The sequence below is a fragment of the Rattus rattus genome, chromosome 1 (assembly GCF_011064425.1).
Source record: "Rattus rattus isolate New Zealand chromosome 1, Rrattus_CSIRO_v1, whole genome shotgun sequence".
NCBI classification, from domain to species: Eukaryota; Metazoa; Chordata; class Mammalia; order Rodentia; family Muridae; genus Rattus; species Rattus rattus.
In genome coordinates this window covers 143,582,640-143,605,906 of record NC_046154.1, presented here as the reverse complement: position 1 = coordinate 143,605,906, position 23,267 = coordinate 143,582,640, and the positions used below count along the sequence as shown (strand labels likewise).

Here is a 23,267-nt window from a genome sequence, read left to right as displayed (position 1 = left end):
AACACACACACACAGAGGGGGAGAGAGAGAGAGAGAGAGAGAGAGAGAGAGAGAGAGAGAGAGAGAGAGAGAGAGAACTAGGCATGATTTCCTTCTTGTTGAGTGGATCTTAAATTATATTAGACAGCTTTTGATTACAATGAAGGTATGAGGGCCACTGTTACACCCTCAGAGGTAGCTTGCTATGATGCTCATCATTCTGGTTAATAGGTCTCTCAACTATTGTTTGCTTTCCTTTCTTAGAAGTTTTCATAGAACCTTTTGGTACCATGAAATCTAGAACTCAGAGAGGAGGTTTTCAGGTTGGGTGCATACCCTTGAGTTCTGTGTCCACATACATAATATCTTCAGCAAGAACAACTTACTTTTAACCTCTGGGGGATGCAAATAAGGGAAGTAGCAGCAGGATATATTATTTTAGGAATTACTTAAGCTTTAAAGATTTACTATTCAAATTGAGACTAGTCATGGCTAGTGTTGGAATTCTTGTCAGATGAATTATGACTACTGTGAGAAGCATGTCAGCTTGAGAATCATTGTTACCCCTGGTGGTGTAGTTCCATTTATACTCTCATTTTCTTTGTGTCTCTGTCTCTGTCTCTGTATAAATTATTTATCAGAATATATTGTACTCTGATCTGTTGGATATTTTTGAGTAAATGTATAATTTCAATTAGCTTTTTGGATATAGTAGAAGTAGCACGAAACTTGGTTATGAATTATATTTTAATCATATCTCTAATATTCCTGACTAAAATCTTACCAATTTTTAATAATGTTGCTGCAATGTTGTAAACAAGACCAATGAGACATGCTAAATTACTTGACCACACACCAATGGAAATGGAGTAGTTATTTAGTAAATTTTGGATTCCTTTCTGGAGGAGTCCATTTCTGTTTTGGAATGTGACCCTTCAAACCCATGCTGTATTTTATCCACCTGACCCTTTGTCATGTTTTGAAAATTGGTGGTATAAAGCATAAGATCAAATACTGTTATCTATAGCAATGAAATAAAGAAGAACTGGTCCCATGATATGTGTTGATTACCTGTAACATACCATTAATTATTGTCACCTGATAGTTAAAAACCAGAGAATAGATTCTCATAAGAGAATGTGATTCTAGATGTAAAGGCCTCATAAATCCCCAACATGAAACACCTCTGTGTGACTAGCCACTCTAACTTCTGTGGTATTTTAAACAGCTCCGTGAACTTAGCATCTTCTAAATCTTCTTGTTTCTCTTAATAAATTAATAGTGGAAGGTAATCCTTAACACTATTCAGACAATATTAGCTTCAAGTGTACAGCATTGTCTGAATCATTGGATAGACAAGAAACAATGTTCTCTAGCCAAACTTAATTGAAAATCCAACTAGTATTGGCTCCTGATGTTGAAAGCCAATAAAGCCTCCAGTGCATCTGAGACAAACTATCAAATGGAAAGTTTGTTTATTTAAATAATTTAAATATATTTTTCTTCACTATTTGAGGCAAAATATCATTTGGCATACTGATGTGAAATGGGGAAGTGTATGATGCCTACATACACACACACACACACACACACACACACAGAGAGAGAGAGAGAGAGAGAGAGAGAGAGAGAGAGAGAGAGAGAGAGAGAGAGAGAACTGGACATGATTGCCTTCTTGTTGAGTAGACAAGCAACGAAGGAATGTTGAGAGCAGGAGAAACAATTGGTTATCCAATACCGGAAAGTCAGCCTTGAGAACATATATATTCTAATAATATTATATCAAGTAAGCAAATTTTATTTGTGTATTTAAAAATAAATAAGCACACAAACATATATGTGCATGCGTGCGTGCACACACACACACACACACAACTAAGAAAAAGAGAGTATGAATTTGAGTGAAGGAAGAATGGAGGGTACACAGGAGAGTTTAAAGGGAAGAGGCAAATTTTATACTTTTATTATAATCTCCTAAATTACAGAAAGCATTTTAGAAAACCCTCATAAAGTTAGAAGCACATATAATATTAAAGCAAAAGTCATGGCCTGGATATGACATAAAAGCGATATACAAGGACCAAAATTTTTGAAACTGAAATGAAATGAGTGATCAAGACTTCCCAGAACAGGCTGTCAGAGATTCACTTGCAGTAGTGCTCTCTAATTGAGAATTTTTTTACAAGATTCATAATGAATGAGCTCAGTCTGCATTTACACTTTGGCTTGAAAAGGTATTTGCCAATATGGTGGCTTTGGACTATTACAGGCACTTAAAGCTTTTGGCCAATTTGACTAATAACCTCCTTTCTGTGTGTGTTTTGTTTCTTCCCTATGGTCATAATTTTGCTCATTTCTTCTATTTCTGAACAGATTCTATTCTGTCACACTTTCATGTATTTCTTCCTCCTCACCTATATTTTTCAGGTATTTGTTTGGTGAATCTTAGTCTGCTTGTAGATGTCTGCCAATAACATTTTGAAGTAGAATTCTGATCTGAAGATTGGGGATTATGTAGTCTATAAAACTTTTCAAAACATTTGAAAAATTCAACATCCCTGAGTGGTAAGTCTGAGACTCACCAACATTCTGAATATACTGCTTTTTTCAGGACACTCTTTCCTGCTCTTCATGGCCCACATCTCCAGGCCTGCGGTGGGAGAAGCGCTGGTGTGACCTCAGGCTCATCCCCCTACTACATGCCCGCTTTTCCCAGTATGTGCCCGGGACTGACCTGAGTCGGTGAGTCTGTTTATGGGTCTAAACTCTGAATAAAATGAGAGGGCAAAGCTCTACCGTTCAGCATAATGTGCCATGTCATTCTTATTCTAGAATGATTTTGAAAGTACAAAAGAGAGTGTTAAAGGAATACTCTACCACTGCAGAACCTGGAGAGTATGATACATTTGAGGATCAAAGCCAGTAGAAGCCCTGATTCTGTCAAAAACAATTGCAATAGATCTGGTGTGTGTAAGACTATATTGAGCGTCATAGTTTTCTTGAGTTAATGTTAATAAGTTGTTTCATTTTCAAAGTAGTTGTGTAGCTTACATATTTATCTTTCTGAGTGCTGCTAAGAGACAGATCCAGAGACTCAGAACTCTGCCCGAAGCTTATCATCTACCATTCTCACATTATTAGTTTTGGAAATAGGTGTGTGAGTTTACTTTCCATCTTTTTTACCATGCTCAATATTGCCTGGGATGTGGAAAATCAGATTGTTTCTTGGTACTAGATTTGTGGCTTTGCTGATTTCTTCTTTCCATAGTTTTTTAAATAAAATATTTCTGCCTTTTTCCCAGTTATTTGTTTGTTTCTTGAGTCCTTTGATTTGATAATTTGTCTTATGCTTTTTTTGAGATATATGGCTCAGGGTCCAAGAAACCTTTCTGAAAAGAGGGCTTCCTGTGTGCTTCCAATGAAGCACCTGATCAACTCACACACACATAGATCACAGCTACTCACTGGGTCTGGTAAACTTCTGTTTATGGTTGGGGGATATCTCCTTCTACTGTTGAGCTCAGAGATGTTATTTATGTAGTGTGTGACATTCCAGTGTGAGAGATATCTTCTAGGCTCTCCAAAGAATGGGAGAGAGGAAACCCATGGGAACTATCATCTTGTCATTGTTTAACCAGCCTCCCATTATAACCAAAGGCTTTATAAGAAGCCTTTCCTGCCCCAGTATAGTGGCCATGTATCTTTAGTTGACTTTAGTAGACCTCAGAAGAATCCAGCCAGCTCTTGCCTATCAGTATTTAAAAATCACTTGTATAGATAATCATGTATTTTCATCTACCAAATAATATTTTTTAACTGTGGACTAGATAGGGATATATGGCAAAATTTCAAAGGACTTTACCTATTTCAAAAGTATTCAAAGGATTTTACCTATTGTTTTTGGATTTGGCTTTCTATCATGATTTCATGATGGATATTTTTAATTATGTGATATTTGTTGAAGGCAAGTTTTCCTCAGAATCTACATTATTTGAAAAAAAATTCCACCTGGTTTTTTGTTTGATGTTGTTGATGATGATGATGATGGTGTTTTCACCTGAGACAGGGTTTCTCTGTGTAGCCCCATGTTTCCTGGAACTCTCTGTAGACCAGACTGATCTTGAAATCACAGAGATCTACCTGCCTTTGCCTCCCAAGTCCTAAGACTAAAGGTGTGTGCCAACACTCCCCAGGCCACCTGTTTTTATAAAAGCATAGGCAATACCCTTTTGCAAAGCTCTATACGTTTTAGCTTAAGCACACTCATTTATGAGTAGTTTTGACCCTCTGCATTATGAATGAAGATTTTCCCCCATGGATTATGAAATATGGAGTGGGTGAGTCAGAGTCCATTGTTTTAATGTACATAAATGTATTTCTACTTTTAGCTTTTTTGAATTTTCTCTATATAATTAATTTTAAGTTATAGGAAACAAGAAGATTTGTATGTAATTTCTTGTTAATTTTTGCAAAACTTCTATATATGTTTTGTTGTTGTAAAAATATAAAAACGAAACAGTAATGTTGGTCTTTTACTCTGCTAGGTCCGTCACCTCAGTGCTCCAAGATATCTGCTAGATATCTTGGCAGAAACACATCCCAGCCGCATGCTTTCCTACACTCAAACCATCACATAAAAGAACACACAGCACAATAATCTTTGACCCAATTGATAAGATATTATTGCCCACTTAAACATACAAAGCCTGGTACCATCTATCCCTTAAGAACATTGATAAGATCCTGTAAATATACAGAGTGGAATCTTAACATCACCTGCCATGGCTTCTCCCCTCTCTCCTTCTTGCCTGTCTCTTCTTCTCTCCCTCTTTCTCTCCTGTCTCCTCCTCTCTCTCCTCCTCTTCTCCTCCAATGACAGGCCTCCTTCTATCCTGTATCTGCCCCTCACCTGTACTTTACAAATTCAATGGCAAGGTTCTGGTGAAGTCACCTGATTCCTGAGTACATGACTAGGCAGCTGTCCTTGGGGCAGTGGAATTAGCATCAAAATACAGATAACTTCAGGACAAACCACAACAATGTTTTCCTTCTTTCAACTATCTATATTACAGTCAAGTTAATAACAAGATTGCTATTAATTCATAAGTGCCTGTATATTTCTCTCTTCTTTCAATAATTCTTAGATATCTGAAAATGTGTTTTCTTAGTTGCATGTGTTTTATTTTTTTTGTTGTTTTGTTTAACTCCAAAATAAAAATTTAAGTCTTTAATTGGATTATTTAGTCTAATTGCTTTGAGTTTAACTAACAATATTTTCATTATACCTACTATTCTGATATTTTCTCCACAAGATGTTAGTTTTGTGATTACATTGCTTCTGTTTTGAATTAATTGTGGTGTGACATTCAGTTTGAAGAAGTGATATGTACACTTTGTTGTACCTTTAGGCTTTTTTATAATATAATACTTTGTAAAAATGTAATGTGATTTCATACCCAGAACATTGGCATTGATAGTGTGTATATTTTATCATTATTTTGTGTGAGTATTTTATCTCTATGGATGGGTAGGTTCTGTCTGCAAATGTTTCTAAGCATCTCTCTCATCCTGTGAATCCACTGTGGTCTTTCTTACGTCCCTTAGCCTTATCCCTTTTACTGTTTCTAAGTCTCCATAATTGCAAATATGTTCTTCATCTCTATTATTTTATCATTTTGATGTTATTATGTTATTGAACTCATTTTCCGTGTAGCCTTATCCAATCAGATGTTGCTTAGTACAATTTCCTGGAGATATATTAAGGTAGCTTCACTTTTCAAATGTTCTTCCCGGTATCCCCCCCTTTTTTCCCTCTCAAAGTATTTTTTATTATTTTTTTAAAAAAATAACCATTTTAAGATCTTAGTTATCTGATTAACTGAATATCAAATAACTAAGATGATATGAATAATGGCATAGACATTTGATTAAATAACAATTTCTTTGGAAAATGGCTGGGTGTTTTATATCAGGCTCTTGAGTCTCTCGGCATCACTGTGCACATGCTCCTTCCTACTACATGTTAGCACGTTCACTAATTCTTGACATCACTGTAGAGCTTGGCTTTTTCCCTGTCTTATCATTCCAGGGGATGTGACATGACTCCTGATAGTCACATTTTAATGATGTGAACATCTTTTGATTATATTTGTCAAAAAAAAATTCCACGTTGATGAAATGTCTGGTTTTTGTCTTTGTTGCATTCTGTTTTTGCTAATTTGTTTGTTCTTACACTTTATATCCATGAACTCTATATGTGGTCAAGAAAAGTTATTTTGCTCAACAAATTAAGTGTAATAATCTATTTTAATTTTCTCCTTAATTTTATAAGTAATGATTTGTATTAACTGGTTTTTTTTTATAACTTAGGCTGTTTTGTATACATACTGCTCTTTTGCTTGGACTAAACTTCATACTAGTATGGTTGTTTAGTGATATATATATATATATGTATATGTATATATATAAATTTTGTTTGTTTCTTGAGAAATTGCATATTCTTAAAATATTGAACACTGTGCTTTTCTTGACTTTTCAATATTTTGTAAAATTTTAATGATACATATTTCAGTTTTTCTCAAAATATACTGCTTCCATAAATCTGCATATTTACATATACCCTACTTATAATGTATCTAATTTTTCTTCATTCTTTACTGGACCCTCAAATTTATACTTTAAGAATTCTCCTGATATTTGCCTTAAGACCTGGTTTTAAAAGTCATCATCTGTTTTATTTAGTTACTTTCTTTTAAAATAGGCAGTTCTTTTATATAAATGTTTACATTAATTCTATCACATAATTTCTCTCAAGAGAATTTTTTGTGAGTCTAAATGACAGTAAAATTTTATTTTCATAATATCTCTGAACAACTAGTTTTAGCTACTAAATCGATTATACTTGTTAAGACTGTAGTCACATGCAGTTATAAATAAATCATTATTCATAGTAGATTTCTGCGTCAATTCAGTTCCAAGTGTTAACTTACCTTTCACTTATTCTCTCAGTAAAGACTAATTAAAAGCCTTCTTCTATAGAGCTCAGAGACTATGCTACAGAAGTTGTAAGTCTATTTCCTCTGTGAGAATGAAAACAGAAACTGTATACAATGTCACATAAATATTTGCTGTGGTGTCTGTAAACCTAAGATTTCCATTTGTGAATAAATATAATTGTACACATACATATACATAATATACAAACACATATAAATACACATACGCATGGACATACACATATACATACACACAAATATATGTCTTTTAGTGATGTAGCACTTCTCAAATTTAATAACAAATCATATTGTTTCCATGCTATTTACTGCCAGAATATGAACTAATGTATCATGGTGTTATTTTTGCCAGACATAGTTAACACATATTTTTTATGTGCTGAACATTCTGATTCAGAATCTTTAAACTCTGAAGCATGTCAGAATATCAAATATCAATGACAAGGATGTTCCAAATGGAAGGAGAGATTATGGGAACATTCTATGGTTGTTTCCTCGGTTTAATCCTTATTGTCATTATATATTTACTATATATTGGATTTAAAAATGTAGCATGTATTTCTTTGGGGGCATAGGTAGAATCACACTGAGACCTTCATATCTATTAGGCAAGTGATATTTCTACTCAAATTTATCATACCTTAATGAGTTTTAATGAAGCAGAAATCCATCAATTATTTTATTATTTGTCAGGAACACCATTTATTCTACTTTATTTAAACTCTCAAAGTGAGGAGTATTGAATAAACTTCAGCAGAATGCTAGAAGTACCGAATAAAGTTCATCAGTAGTCCTACTATTAAAAATACAAAATATTATATTTTCATGCATAAATGTCATAAATGAGCACCTTCCCATCCCCTCCCTTTGTCTCAGCCACAAACTTCAGAGGCACGCTCTCCCTTGAACTCGCTAGCGATGCAAACCAGAAAAGCCAGTAGTCTTTATTCTCTTTCCCATCCTCAAATTCCAATTCTCTGTCTTTCCACAGCTTTGTTCTAGGAGACCTGATGATGGTGCCTCCCCTTCTCTGCTCCCATTCCCAGGAGACTATGTACATCATCTCTTACAGCCTTCTTGATTCATACCATCCCTATGTCTCAGCCACCAACGTCAAGGGGCTCTATCTCTGCCTACCCATTGGTCACCCTAGTCAGGGAATGAGAGAAGCAATCCACAGTCTTCTCATGCCTCCTCCACTCTGATTCCCTGCCTTCTAGAAGAGGACCTGATGACCTTCTGAGGCTTCCTTTAATCTCTTCTTTCCCAACTTTCCTCCCTCTTGTGAACTCTCTCATACCCACACTTTCTAGTATGAGCCTATTCTTTCATGTCATTTCATAACTCAGAGAAAAGCATTCCACCCAGTACCCCAAAGTGGTCACAGGTGGCAGAGCCCCAGAAGGACTCCTTACCAGATAACCCACAATTATCACATTCTCCTAAGATCTGGAGATGGCAACAGAAACCAAGTAATGGAAAACCCATCAAACAAAGACAAGATCTGATATTAACACTCAGATTTATAGTCATCCCAAATCCATAGGCTTAGACTCCACAATAAAAAGAAAATTAATAACATCCTTACCAGATAACCCACAATTACCACATTCAATCTTTGCTTTATAGTTCTCTGAAGCACAGTTCTGCTTAAACTTTGAAACCTAAAGTTAGCCATCAACATAATGCTCGTCCTGACCTCACAACTGTGTATTGCACTAATACCCCGTTACCTCTTTTCACCTTCACTCTCCCCTCCTCTTTCTCTTTCTCCTTTCCACTTCTTAGTTACTTTTATGTACTGAGAGAGCAATGGACCAAAGTAGGACAACAATGGAAATGTAAATAAATAGTGTAATTAGCAAAAAAGTAAATAAAGGAAAAAAAAAAAACCAAACAGATAAGCAAATGAAAAAAAGTATCGAGACAGCGTGTTGGTCAAATACTGAAGTGTTGATTTGGATGATCCATGCCTAGCCATGATCTAGACATGTGTGGAATGATTTGTAAACTCTTACTGATGATCTCTTATTGTGACAAGCCAAGCAACCTGTGTGTCCCAAAATATGTCTTGTTTTTCAGGCCCCTCAGGTTTGGTTTTGAATGTCTGATTTCTGTGTGAGATTAATGCTTTCTCCTGGCTTCCCCCTCATAGCTTTTCTACTATGGAACAATATTGCTGTCTCTTATCAATCATTATTCACTGTAAACTTATTGACTTGCATCCATTCATGTTTCCTAATTCATCTGTGTACCTTAGAAGAGTTCCCTAGTCACATTATTTCCCTCATGTTATAGTAGGCCTAACAACACTGCTTATCTATCCATGACAACCACACAGAGACATCCATGGATCTAGGCAAGCTCCTCATTGCTTGTTAAGTGCTCAAAGCATTCCTTGATTTTATCTGCCTTGATTTTATTCCATATCCAAGTTCCTGCTTATAGATGTATTAATCAAGTCACAATAACTTTGTACATTTTAGCCTTTGAAACTCTCGTTTCTAACGCATAAAAATTACTATATTCTAACCAAACTTCACAAAGCACACTTGTGATACAGAATCAATTATGAAGAAAATAAGAATAATTAACTTCAATAATTAGAAATATATGAATTTTAATGCATTACCCAAAGTATAAAAACTATTTTGTATTAATATGGAGGTCTGGGTTATAAAACTAGTCTCCCAGGTTTATTCTATCTGGGTCTATGTAAGATATTACATAGATTTAAGAATTGAACTGAATGCATTGACTCCACTCAGCTATCTACCATGCTCTTATTGTAGCTTATGAAGAAATTAACATAACAAACACAGAGTGAAGAAATATACATTGCTCTCAAATTTGTCCTTCTTTCCAATAGATAGTTGTGCTTCTGTCTGCATTTTATAAAATATTTTTATGTATATGAGTGATTAGCATTCATGTATGTTTGTATAGCTCATGGATACTTGGTTCCCTTGAAAGTCAAAAGATGGACTGCAGTTTACAGACGGTTGTGAGCTTCCTTGAGGTTGCCTTACTCACTCTTGAGTATTGAAGTGAAAGCTCAAGGTTAGAGAAGTGGCTCATCCATGAAAGGCTAAACTCATAACCAAAAGCATCAGAATTAAGCTTTATGTCGAGGTGAATTATGAATGTGCATTTTCCAGGGAGCACATTTTTATCATAAAAGTTTTAAATTACTCAACTTTGGACAAACATAAATTTTTTAAAAGAAAATAAGTAATGCATGTTTAAGCACTCTCCTTTCTCTGGTATGATGTGTCAGGTGTTATAATTAGTTTGTCTAAAACCATTAACAAATTGAATGCAGAATGCCTTGGCTGCCAGAGCTGGCACCAGGTATTCATTCGAGACTGGATCTAGTCTAGAGAGAAAATAAATGGACAGAGGCTGCACATGACCCTGAGCTAGGTTTATGCTCCCTGAGTTTACCTTCCTTTCAGGAAATGCATGAGGGCTAATATCCTCAAATGCCCAGTTGTGAAATGGATGGCGCCAGGAAAGGAGTTGTGTTTGGAGAGAATATGTGAATGCATGCAGTCCGCATCATATTTCGAATGCCCAGCTATAGAAGTTGTCTATCATTCCATGATTGGTGGGTTTAACTATGATTTGTGGATTTTCTAAAGTGCCACATATAGCCCAACAGGATAAATTTCCTGGTCGAGGACATGGCGGTCGTGGTGGATTCATGTTTTCTGCCCATTCAGCCTATGTTCAAATAATGCTCAAGATATTAACATGAGTTTTACCATGTAGTGCTTAATATTTTTTTGTGTGTGCAATTTTTACACTGTAAGTCAGAAATTTACAAATGTCAAGATCAGTGACAGAAATCATAGACTGGGCATGTTTGACTGATTGGAAAAGAATATTCCCTGAGTTGATACTCTTCGATGTAACATACTTGGTTTTATATCTCAAAAGTTGTCCACGTTTGCCTGGATTTAAGAATGTCATTCAATGATTTGTAAATATATAATATCCTGGACTTTTTGTTGCTTCATTGTAAAATGGATGTATTTATAAAGGAGGTCTGGAAGCTGTTTGTTTATTATGTGAAGGCAGAACTCTTCTACAGGTCCTGGACCTATCACTAAACAGCCAATGAACACAGTGTTTGTTCTATTCTGTTCTGATGCACTCTTAGGCAGAACGCTTTCCAAGTTGTTGCTGTGGATGGAGTCTGCAGTGGAATTCTTCAGTGCCTCTCTGCTGAAGACTGCATGGATTGGCTCCAAGCAATAGCAACTAACATTTCAAACCTCACAAAGCACAATGTAAGTACTGATTCAAGGAATAAATATCTAACCAGAAAGTCTTTCAACATTTGTAGGTTTATTCAGTGGCATTTCACTTTGCTACATTTATTAGTGCCATTCTAAGAATGATCTTCCTTTTGCTTCCTGGGAAAGTGGTGCTGACACACAAGAGAAAAATCATTTCAGCATGAAAACCCAGGCAGAACTGGCCTGTGAAAAATCCTCACAGGTTTCTTTTGCTCAGTACCTAAAGCAACTGCTTTAAATAAACATGATATAGAGTTTGGCATGAAAATGGTCTGTTTGAGTAAGAGCACACTTTCAAGCAAGCTGAGTTATAATTTCAAGGAAATGTTATTGGTTTGTCTTGGGTGACCCTAGGACTGTGGCAGAGAATGTGTGAATTAGAAGATCCAGGTAAAAGGTATTAATGTAGAGACTGAAAGATTCTAGTTTCAGAAACTGTGGTGCTCTGTGGACCCAAGGTTAGTGAATGGATGTCATTATGGGTTGTAAGAACCTGGGCAGAATGTTAAGGTCTCTGTCAATAGAAATAGCTTCCTTCCTGACCTGTATTTCTCACATCCTTCTTCTCTGATTTCCTGTGTGGTTTTGTGGTCATCATGTCTTTGTTACCACTGCATCGAAATAATTTATCCTTTCTTGGTATTCTAGGAAGATAGTCTAATGAAGTTTGAAATCATAAACCAGGAAGAAATATAAAGCTTAGGCTATAAAATGCTTTTTGGGCAAACACAAGGACCTGGATTTGTACTCAGAACACATGAGAAAAAGCAGAGTACCCTATAACTTTAATAAGCTCTGGGGGACAGAAACAGTCCAGTCACACGCACTTACTAGCTAGGATGCATGGAGCATTTGGCAGGCATCAGACAAGTGGATGTACTGCAGAGACCAGATGAGAACCAGCTGAGGTTGCTCTGGAGCATCAATACACATTCATCTACACCTCAGCATCAATAAAAGTACATTTATACAGACACACCCACCCACTATGTCATGTTGTTTAGTGATGCTAGTATTATAAAAGATTGTTCCATGAACCTAGGATCAGTCAGGGGCAGGACACTTCCATTTCTGCCTGTGCCCAGAGTTGAAAGCCAATTGCCAGGAGCAACGGCACACCTGAGAGCAGTGGTAAGACCAACTCTTCTGCTCCAAGTGACTGGCCTGGAGTCCTCAGGACACACAAACACAGGTGCAGTCTAGGACAGGACCCTTCCAATTTCTGCCTGCACCCTCAGCTAAACTAGTCCCACAGTTCTCTGTACACAGATCTGGCTGAAAGAAAACAGGTGTGGAGGAGTGCTGACACACAGGCTTATAGCACGGTCAAGCCACTGTCAAAGACAGCAAGAAAAGGTAACACCAGAGACAGCCTGATGGCGAGAGGCAAGTGAAGGAACCTAAGCAATAGAAACCAAGACTACTTGACATCACTAGAGCCCAGTTCTCCCACCAAAGCAAATACTGAATATCCAAACACACTGGAAAAACAAGATTTGGATTGAAAATCCCATCTCATGATGATGATAGAGGACTTTAAAAGAACATAAAGAACTACCTTAGAGAAATACAGAACAACACAGGTAAACAAATAGAAGCTCTTAAGAGGAAGAACAAAAATGCCTTAAAGAATTACAGGAAAACACAACCAAGCAGGTGAAGGAATTGAACAAAAACATCCAGGATTTAAATATGGAAATAAGAACAATAAAGAAATCACAATGACAGACAACCCTAGAGATAGAAAACCTAGGAAGGAGATCTGGAGTCATAGACTCAAGCATCACCAACAGAATACAAGAGATACAAGACAGAATCTCAGTGGTAGAAGATACCATAGATAACATTGACACAGCTATCAAAGAAAATGTAAAACACAAAATCTCCTAACCCAAGGAAATCTAGGATATGACGACAATGTCAAACCAAAGGATAATAAGTAAAGAAAAGAACAAAGATTCCCAATAAATATTTTCACCAAACTTATAGATGAAAACATTCATAACCTAAAGAAAAATATGCCCATAATCATAGAAGAAGCCTAAAGAACTCCATATAGATTGGACTAGAAAGGAAATTCCTCCCATTGCATAATAGTCAAAACACCAAATGCACAAAACAAAGAAAGAATAATAAAAACAGTAAGGGAAAAAGGACAAGCAGCATAAAAAATCAGAGCTATCAGAATTACACCAGATTTCTCATCAGAGACTATAAAAGCCAGAAGATCCAGGACAGATGTCATACATACCCTAAGAGAACACAAATGCCAGCCCTGTCTACTTTATCCTGCCAAAGTCTAATTAGCAAAGATGGAGAAACTAAAATATTCCATGACAAAAGCAAACTTACACAAAATCTTTCTGCAAATACAGACCTACAAATGGTCATAGATGGAAAAGTACAATAAAAGGTGGGAAACTACACCCTAAAAAAGTAAGAAAGTAATCTCCTTGCAACAAACCCAAAACATGAGAGCCGCAAAAACATAATTTCACTGCTAACAACAAAAATAACAGGAAATAATAATCACTATTCCTTAATATCTCTTAAATCAATAGACTCAATTACCCAATAAAAAGATACAGACTAAGATACTGGATATGTAAAGAAGACTGAGCATTTTGCTGCATACAGGAAACACATGTCAGTGACAAAGAGAGACACTACCTCAGAGTAAAAAGGCTGGAAAACAATTTTCCAAGCAAATGGTCAAAAGAAACAAGCTGGAGTAGCCATTCTAATACTGAAAAAAAAATAGACTTGAAAAGTCATGAAAAAAGATAAGGAAGGACAATTCATATTCATCAAAGGAAAAATCCATAAAGATGAATTCTCGATCCTGATATTTTTGCTCCAAATGCAAGGGAACCTCCATTCATAAAAGAAGCTTTAAAAAAGCTCAAACTACACATTGCACCTCACACAATAATAGTGAGAAATTTCAACACCCCACTATCATCAATGGACAGATCATGGAAACAGAAACTAAACAGAGACATAGAGAAACTAACAGAAGTTCTGAACCAAATGGATTTAACAGATATTTATAGATGTATCATCCTAAAACAAAAGAATATACCATCTTCTCAGCACCTCATGGTACCTTCACAAAAACTGACCATATAATTGGTGACAAATCAGGCATGAATAAATACAAAGAGTTTGAAGTGATACCATCAATTCTATCTGATCACCATGGATTAAGACTTGTCTTCAACAACAACAACAACAACAACAACAACAACAACAACAACAACAAACTACAGAAAGCCCACATACACATGGAAGTTGAACAATGCTCTATTCAATGATAACTTTTTCAAGGAAGAAATAAAGAAAGAAATTAAAGACTTTTTATAATTTAATGAAAATGAAGGCACAACATACCCAAACTTATTAGACACAATCAAACCAGTGCTAAGACAAAAATCTCATACCTCTGAGTGCCTCAAAAGAGAAAACGGAGAGAGCATACATTAGCAGAGTGACAGCATACCTAAAAGCTCTAGAACAAAAAGAAGAAAATACAACCAAGAGGAGTAGTATTCAGGAAATAATCAAACTCAGGGCTGAAATCAACAAAGTAGAAACAAAAAGAACTATACAAAGAATGAACAAAACCAGAAGCTGGTTCTTTGAGAAAATCAGCAAGATAGATAAATGCTTTGCCAAACTAACCAGAGGGTACAGAGAGAGAGAGTACCAAATCAACAAAATCAGAAATGAAAAGGGAGAGATGACAACAGAAGCTGAGGAAATTCAAAAAATCATAGGATTCTACCTAAAGAAAAGCCAAAACTGGAAAGTCTGGATCAAATAGACAATTTTCTAGACAGATATCAGGTACTAAAGGAAATCAGGATCAGGTAAACCATCTAATCAGTCCCATTACTCCTAAGGAAATAGAAGCAGTTATTAAAAGTCACCTAATCAAAAAAAGTCAAGGCCCAGATGGGTTTAGCACAGAGTTCTATTGGAACTTCATAGAAGACCTAATACCAATACTGTCCTCAGAAGATGGAAAGACCTTCCATGCTCATGTATTGGAAGGATTAATATAGTAAAAATGGCCATTTTTCCCAAGGCAATCAACAGATTCAATGAAATCCCTATCAAAATTCCAACTCAATTATTCATAGAGCTGTAAAGAGCTATTTCCAAATTTATTTGGAATAACAAAAAACCCAGGATAGTGAAAACTATCCTCAACAATAAAAGAACTTATGGGGGAAATCACCATACCTGACCTCAAGCAGTATTACAGAGCAATAGTTATAAAAGCTGAGTGGTACTGGTACAGAAATCGGCAGATGGATCAATGGAATAGAACTGAAGACCTATAAATGAACCCAATCACCTATGGTCACCTGATCTTTGACAAAGGAGCCAAAACCATCTAGTGGAAACAATATAGCATTTTCAACAAGTGGTGCTGGTTCAACTGGAGGTCAACATGTAGAACAATGCAAATTGATCCAATTTCATCACCCTGTACAAAGCTTAAATCCAAGTTGATCAAAGACCTCCACATAAAACCAGATACACTTAAACTAAGAGAAGAAAATGTGGGGAAGAGCCTCCGACTGAACACCAATGGCTTATACTCTAAGAGCAAGAATTGACAAATGGCACCTCATAAAACTGCAAAGCTTCTGAAAGGACACTGTCATTAGGACAAAATGGAAACAGATAGATTGGGAAAAGATCCTTAACGAATCCTACATCCGATAGAATGCTAATATCCAACATGTACAAAGACCTCAAGAAGTTACACTCCAGAGAGCCAATAACTTTATTGTAATGAGGTACACAGCTAAACAAAGAATTCTCAGCTGAGGAATATCGAATGGCTGAGAAGCACCTAAAGAAATGTTCAACATCTTTAGTCATCAGGAAAATGCAAATCAAAACAACCCTGAGATTCTACCTCACACCAGTGAGAATGGCTAAGATCCAAAACTCAGGCAACAGCAGATGCTGGCGAGGATATGGAGAAATAGGAACACTCCTCCATTGTTGGTGGGATTGCAGACTGGTACAACCATTCTGGAAATCAGTCTGGAGGTTCCTCAGAAAATTGGACATTGAACTACCTGAGGACCCAGCTATACCTCTCTTGTGCATATACCCAAAAGATGCTCCAACATACAACAAAGACACGTGCTCCACTATGTTCATAGCAGCCTTATTTATAATAGCCAGAAGCTGGAAAGAATCCAGATGCCATTCAAAAGAGAAATGGATATAGAAAATGTGGTATCTGTGCAGGAAGGGGAGGGGGGAGGGGGATGTTTGCCCGGAAACCGGGAAAGGGAATAACATTCGAAATGTATATAAGAAATACTCAAGTTAATAATAAAAAAAAAAAACAATGACCTCATGAAATTCATAGGCAAATCGATGGAACTAGAAAATATCATCCGAGTGAGGTAACCCAAACACACACATACACACACACACACACACACACACACAAAAAAAAACACATGGTATGGTATACACTCACTGATAAATGGATATTAGCCCAAAAGCTTGAATTACCCAAGATACAATCCATAGACCACATTAAGTTCAAGAAGGACCATCAAAGTGAGGATGCTTCAGTCCTTCTTAAAAGGGTGAACAAAATTATTCATTGGAGGAGTTATGGAGACAAAGTTTGGACTTAGAGAATGACTATATAGCCACCAAACCTAGACAATATTGATGAAGCCAAGAAGTGTATGCTGACAGGAGCCTGACACAGCTGTCTTCAGAGAGGCTCAGCCAGAGAGTGACAAATACAGAGGTGATTGCCAGCAGCAAACTATTGAACTGAGAACAGGGTCTCCATTAAGAAAGGATTGAAGGAGCCGAAGGGACTTGTGACCCCATAAGAACCAACCAACCAGAGTTCCCAGGGACTAAACCACTACCCAAATAGTACACATGGACAGATCCATGGCTCTAGCTGCATATATATATAGCAGAGGATGTCCATATTGGGCACCAATGGGAGGAGAAGCCCTTTGTCCTGACAAAGCTGGATCCCCCAGTATAGGAAAATGTCAGGACAGAGAGGCAGGAAGAGTGGGGTGGTTGTGGAGGGGGAACACTCTTATAGAAGAAAAGAGAGGTGGATGGGCTAGGGAGCTTATGGCAAAGAAACCAGGAAAGGGAATAACATTTGAAATGTAAATTTAAAATATCCAATGAAAATAAGAAATTGCTTAAGTAAAAAAAAAATGAGATCCTAAATGTTCTAAAATGATAGTTTTTCCTTTAATTCATTTATTTTAGTTCATTTTACATCCCAATAGCTGCCCCCTTTCCTTGTCCCTCCTCACATAATCCCTCCCCCAAATTCCCTCCTCTTCTCCTCTGAGAGGATGGGTGTCCTCCACACTGGCACATCCAGTCTCTGAAGGGCTATGCACATCTTCTCCCATGGAGGCCAAACAAGGCAGCTAAGGTTAGGGGATCAGATTCCACAGACAAGCACCAGCTTTAGCAACAGCCACTGATCCAGTTGCTGGGTGACCTATATGAAAACTGAGCTGTACATCTGCTACATAGGGTCTGGGAGCCCTTGTATGCTCTTTGGTTGGTGGCTCAGTCTATGAGAACCCCCATGGGTCCTGGTTAATTTACTCTGTTGGTCCTCCTGTGGAGTTCCTATCCTTTTCAAGGCCCTCAATCCTATTTAATTTTTAATTGTTGAATATTAAAAAAAATAATTGCTCTTCCCTTTACTAGTCTTCTGGTCATTTCAACCTCTGAGAAGTTTCACAAATTTTGTGACTTGTTTCTCATTGATTTCTAGCTTATCGCATAGGACATAAGATATAAGAAACTATTGCTTTAACATTATAAAGGTTTGCTTTGTGACATTAAATGTTATCTGAGCACTGAGAACCCCCACTATGGTTTTTATTAGAGCTGTCTGTAAGTCTATGTCCAGTAGTAGTCTTTTGTCTTTTGGAAAATCAATACAATGCCAAAACTTATAGATGTAAAGTTAGTAGTACAACTTCATGGTGAAGTATATTCTGTATGAACATTAAGTTGTCTTGACTTCTGACTAATATTGATCTATAGTGTATTTTTTCAGATGTAATCATTATATGTACATATGAACAAATGACATCATTTCAAGTATGATTGTTACAAGTTACAATTTTTCATATTATGTTAATATTTTTGAAATTTGTTATATGCTTAACAATAATTTATGTGGAATTTTTACATATTATTTTCCATTTTTTATATTTTAGAGAAATGCAATCATTTTTATTAATAATTAGCAGCCACACTACCTCAATATTCTGCTGAATATTTGTTAAATAACAGCAAAAACTGATATAAGTTCTAAATATTTATACAAGGTTTCATTTCTAGAACTTCCTTAGAATAAAAAAAAGTAAGAAACTTGAATTAACATCTACCTGACCTAGCTAGGTTTCTGTAAGGTAAATGTGACTTTCTCCTTTTGTACTTTTATAATTCAACACTGATGTAGTTGTACTAACATATACTATAATCATAATATTTGTTAGTGAGAGCTGACTAGAAGAACAAAATTATATATATATAATTTTGAGAGACAGAGACAGAGACAGAGAGACAGAGACAGAGACAGAGCACTGAAATAATAGATAAGTCATATTATAGTCATGGCAGAGTAAGCATGTAAGTCTCTCAGCAGATTAAATAAGATGTCCAAGTAAATGTCACCTTAACACAGCTGACAGTCACCCAAGAAGAAAGTTACAACTGAGATGTTTCTTAGAATAGGCTGTCCTGTGGGTACACTGTGGGGGTTGTAATGTAGTATAAGCTGATGGAGAATGGCCCAGCCTACTATGGTAGGCACGATTCATTGGACAGGTGACCCCAGACTTTATGAGAAGGTGACTAAACCAGAGCCTGAGTGATCTAAGTATCAACAGGTTTTCTCTATGGTTTTTGGGTAAAGTTCCTGTGCAACTTCCTGCCCTGACTCCATCACGATAGACTGTGGAGTATAAATCAAATGAATTCTGAATTTTCCTGTAGTCAGAATGCTTTACCAAAGCTATTCAAAGGAAAACAACACCAAGAGTTCAGAGATGGTGTCTAGTTTCTACATTTCATAGTGAGCACGTGACAGGGTGGAGATTGAGCCATGAAGTTGATATCTCTTTTCTACAACAGCTTCTGCACCTTTGCTTTCTCTCTATCAGAGTCCTAGTTTTGCAGGTGCTATCACTTGGCTCAGTCCTTTAACTAAACATTTCTTCCAAGAAGCAGATTTTCTAAGAGGGCCCTTAGGATCTAGACCGCTGACAATTTGAATCTGGCTGTGAAGAAAGTATTATTTAAAGCTTAGCAGTCTACTCTTTTTTTAAAAGGCATTTCTCAGGCATACAGAGCCATGGTTCATGAGTAATGTATCCTTATGATTGTGGTCAAGAAACATACAGTACATTCTTTTTTTTTTTTTAATTCTTTTTTTCAGAGCTGGGGACCGAACCCAGGGCCTTGTGCTTCCTAGGCAAGCGCTCTACCACTGAGCTAAATCCCCAACCCCCATACAGCACATTCTTATAAGGTATTGGCACAGAAACCGAAGAGATATAGAATTACCATTGTCATATGTGGTTTTAGCAGGACACCACTAAATTAACAAAGTTTGGAAGGAAAACAGAACATCACTTTTGCTCAAGCAATGTGGCTTGGTCAACCTTATGGGTACTCAATCTATTTGTGTTTGTTTAGGCACATCTTAATCTTCCTCTGTCTGTATTAGCACAACAGTTTACCTCAGTTTTGTAAAATAGTATCAACCCCAGAACATTTAAAAAGCAACAGAAATACAAGACAGTTGGCTACAGCAGCTTGCCTGTCTTAGTTTGAAAAAAGATACAATATATTTACCAGGATCTTTCTGGGGCCAAAAGCAAACTCTGCAGTTACTCTGGCTGAAAGGGACAATTGCTTTTAAGAAGGAGCTGTGACTTCATAAGTCGGTAAGATTTGCAAATTTTGCCTAATCCCTGATTTCAAACTTCTGAGTTTCATCAATGATTTCACAAGTATTATGTAGCAACTGAGGGCATAGGAAGGAACAGAGGCAAAGGAATAAGTGACCACAAGTATTTTTTCCAAAAATGGAATGATCTATATTATAATTCTACCAATATTAAACGTGTGTGTGTGTGTGTGTGTGTGTGTGTGTATGTGTGTGTGTGTAAATATGTGTGGGTTCATTGCAAGTGTAGATACATGTATGTAGATGAAAAAATGGAATGATCTATTATAATATTAAAATTAAACAGTATGACACTACTGGGGGTGTGTCTGTGTAAATGTACATGTGTTCATATGTAAGTGTAGATACATGTGTATAGATGCAAAAAATGGAATGATATATATTATAATACTACCAACATTAAACAATGTGACAGTAGTTTGAATGTGTCTGTCTGTGTAAATGTATGTGTGTTAATGTAGAAGTATAGATACATGTGTATACATGCAAAAATGGAACAATCTTTTTTGTATATTTTTATTTACATTCCAAATGTTATTCCCTTTCCAGGATTCCCATCCATAAAGTCCTTATCCCATCCACCTCTGCCTTCTTCTATAAGGGTGTTCCCTGTCTCCCACCTCTCCCCTTCCTGCCACCCTGCTCTGATATTCCCCTACACTGGGGGGAGTCCAGCTTTGGCAGGACCAAGGTCTTCTCCTCCCATTAGTGCCCAAAATGGTCATCCTCTGCTACATATGCAATTGGAGCCATGTGTCTGTTCATGTGTACTCTTTGCGTAGTGGTTTAGTCCCTGGGAGCTCTGGTTGGATGGTATTGTTGTTCTTATGGGGTTGCAAGCCCCTTCAGTTCCTTCAATCCTTTCTCTAACTCCTCCAGTGGGGACACTGTTCTCAGTTCAATGATTTGCTGTTTGCATTTACCTCTGTATCTGTCACTCTCTGGCTGAGCCTCTTAGGAGACAGCTATATCAGGCTCCTGTCAGCATACATTTTTTGACTTCATCAATATTATCTAGGTTTGCCCCACTTGGGAGCTAGCATACACACACACACACACACACACACACACACACACACACACACAGACACACACGTATATATACATATATATATACATATATGCATATATATATACACATATATACACACATATGTATTCAAACTTTGTCTCCATATTTCCTCCTATGAAATTTTTTGTTCCCCCTCTTAAGAAGGACTGAAGCATCCACATTATGGTTGTCTATCTTGAGCTTAATGTGGTCTATGGATAGTATCTTGGGTAATTCAAACTTTTGAGCTATTATCCACATATGAGTGAGTACATACCATACCATGTGTGTTTTTTTGTGATTGGGTTACCTCTCTTAGGATAATATTTTCTAGTTCAATCCATTTGCTTATGAATTTCATGAAGTCATTGTTTTTGATAGCTGAGTAGTATTCCACTGTGTACATGTACATTTTCTGTATCCACTGCACTGTTGAAAGACATGTGGGTGCTTTCCAGCTTCTGGCTATTATAAATAAGGCTGCTATGAACATAGTGGAGCATGTGTCTTTGTTATATGTTGGAGCATCATTTGGGCATATGCCCAAAAATGGTATAGCTGGATCGTGAGGTAATTTTTTTAGAAACCACCAAAATAATTTCCAAAATGGTTGTACAGGTTTACACTCATACCAGCCAGGGAGGTACATTCCTCTTGGTTCACATCCTTGCTAGAATCTGTTGTTACCTGAGTTTTTTATCTTAGCCATTCTGACTGGAGTCTCAGGGTTATTTGATTTGCATTTTCCTGATGACTAAGGATGTTGAACATTTCTTTAGGTACTTCTCAGCCATTTGCTATACCTCAGCTGATAATTCTTTGTTTTGCTCTGTACCCCACTTTTAATAGGGTTATTTGACTCTCTGAAGTCTAAATTCTTGAGTTCTTTGTATATATTGGATATTAGCCCTTTATCAGATGAAGACTGGTAAATATTTTTACCCAATCTGTTGGTTGTTGTTTTGTCCTAATGACAGTGTCCTTTCCTTTACAGAAGCTTTACAGTTTTTTGAGGTCCCACTTGTCGAATCTTGCTTTTAGAGCATAAGCCACTGGTGTTGTATTCAGGAAAATTTCTCCAGTGCCTATGTGTTCAAGTTTCTTCCCCACTTTTTCTTCTCCTAGTTTGAGTGTATCTGGCTTTATGTGGAGGTCCTTGATCTACTTGTACTTAAGCTTTGAACAAAGTGATAAGAATGGATCAATTTACATTCTTCTACATGCTGACCTCCAGTTGAAATAGCACCATTTGCTGCAAATGCTATCTTTTTTCCCACTGGATGGTTTTAGCTCTATTTTCAAAGATTAAGTGACCATAGGTGTGTGGGTTCATTTATGGGACTTTAATTCTGTTGAACTGATCGACTTGCCTGTCTCTGTACCAATACCACTCAATTTTTATCACTATTCCTCTGTAGTACAACCTAAGGTCAGGGTTAGTGATTACCCCAGAAGTGCTTTTATTTTTGAGGATATTTTCACTATCCTGTTTTTTGTTTTTTTGTTTTTTGTTAATCGAGATGAATTTGCAAATTGCTCTTTGTAACTCTATGAAGAATTGAGTTGAAATTTTGATGGGGATTGAATCTGTAGATTGCTTTTGGAAAAAATGGCTATTTTTACTATATTACTCCTGCCAATCCATGAGCATTGAAGGTCTTCTGAGGTCTTCTTCAATTTCTTTCTTCAGAGACTTGAAGTTCTTGTCATAGAGATCTTTCACTTGCTCGGTTAGAGTCATGCCGAGGTGTTTTACATTATTTGTGACTATTGTGAATGGTGTCATTTCCATAATTTCTTTCTCAGCTTGTTTATCCTTTGAGTAGAGGAAATCTATTGATTCGTTTGAGTTAATTTTATAACCAGCCACATTGCTGAAGTTGTTTATCAAGCTTAGTAGTTCTCTGGTA

The 23,267-nt window shown here is 36.6% G+C and overlaps 1 protein-coding gene across 2 annotated transcripts in view; it reads left to right on the top strand.

Annotated features, from left to right (window-relative positions):
- The window catches only part of LOC116903800 (gamma-1-syntrophin), a 281,407-nt gene that overhangs the window by 79,125 nt on the left and 179,015 nt on the right, over positions 1-23,267 (top strand). Inside the window, exons 7-8 of one of the 2 annotated variants that reach the window (XM_032906505.1) lie at positions 2,591-2,721; positions 11,155-11,284. In XM_032906505.1, coding sequence (XP_032762396.1) covers positions 11,231-11,284 — 54 coding nt within the window. In that variant the 5' untranslated portion in view covers positions 2,591-2,721; positions 11,155-11,230. Of the gene's footprint in view, positions 1-2,590; positions 2,722-11,154; positions 11,285-23,267 lie in introns of those variants that run through there. The other variant, XM_032906495.1, reaches the window with a different exon arrangement.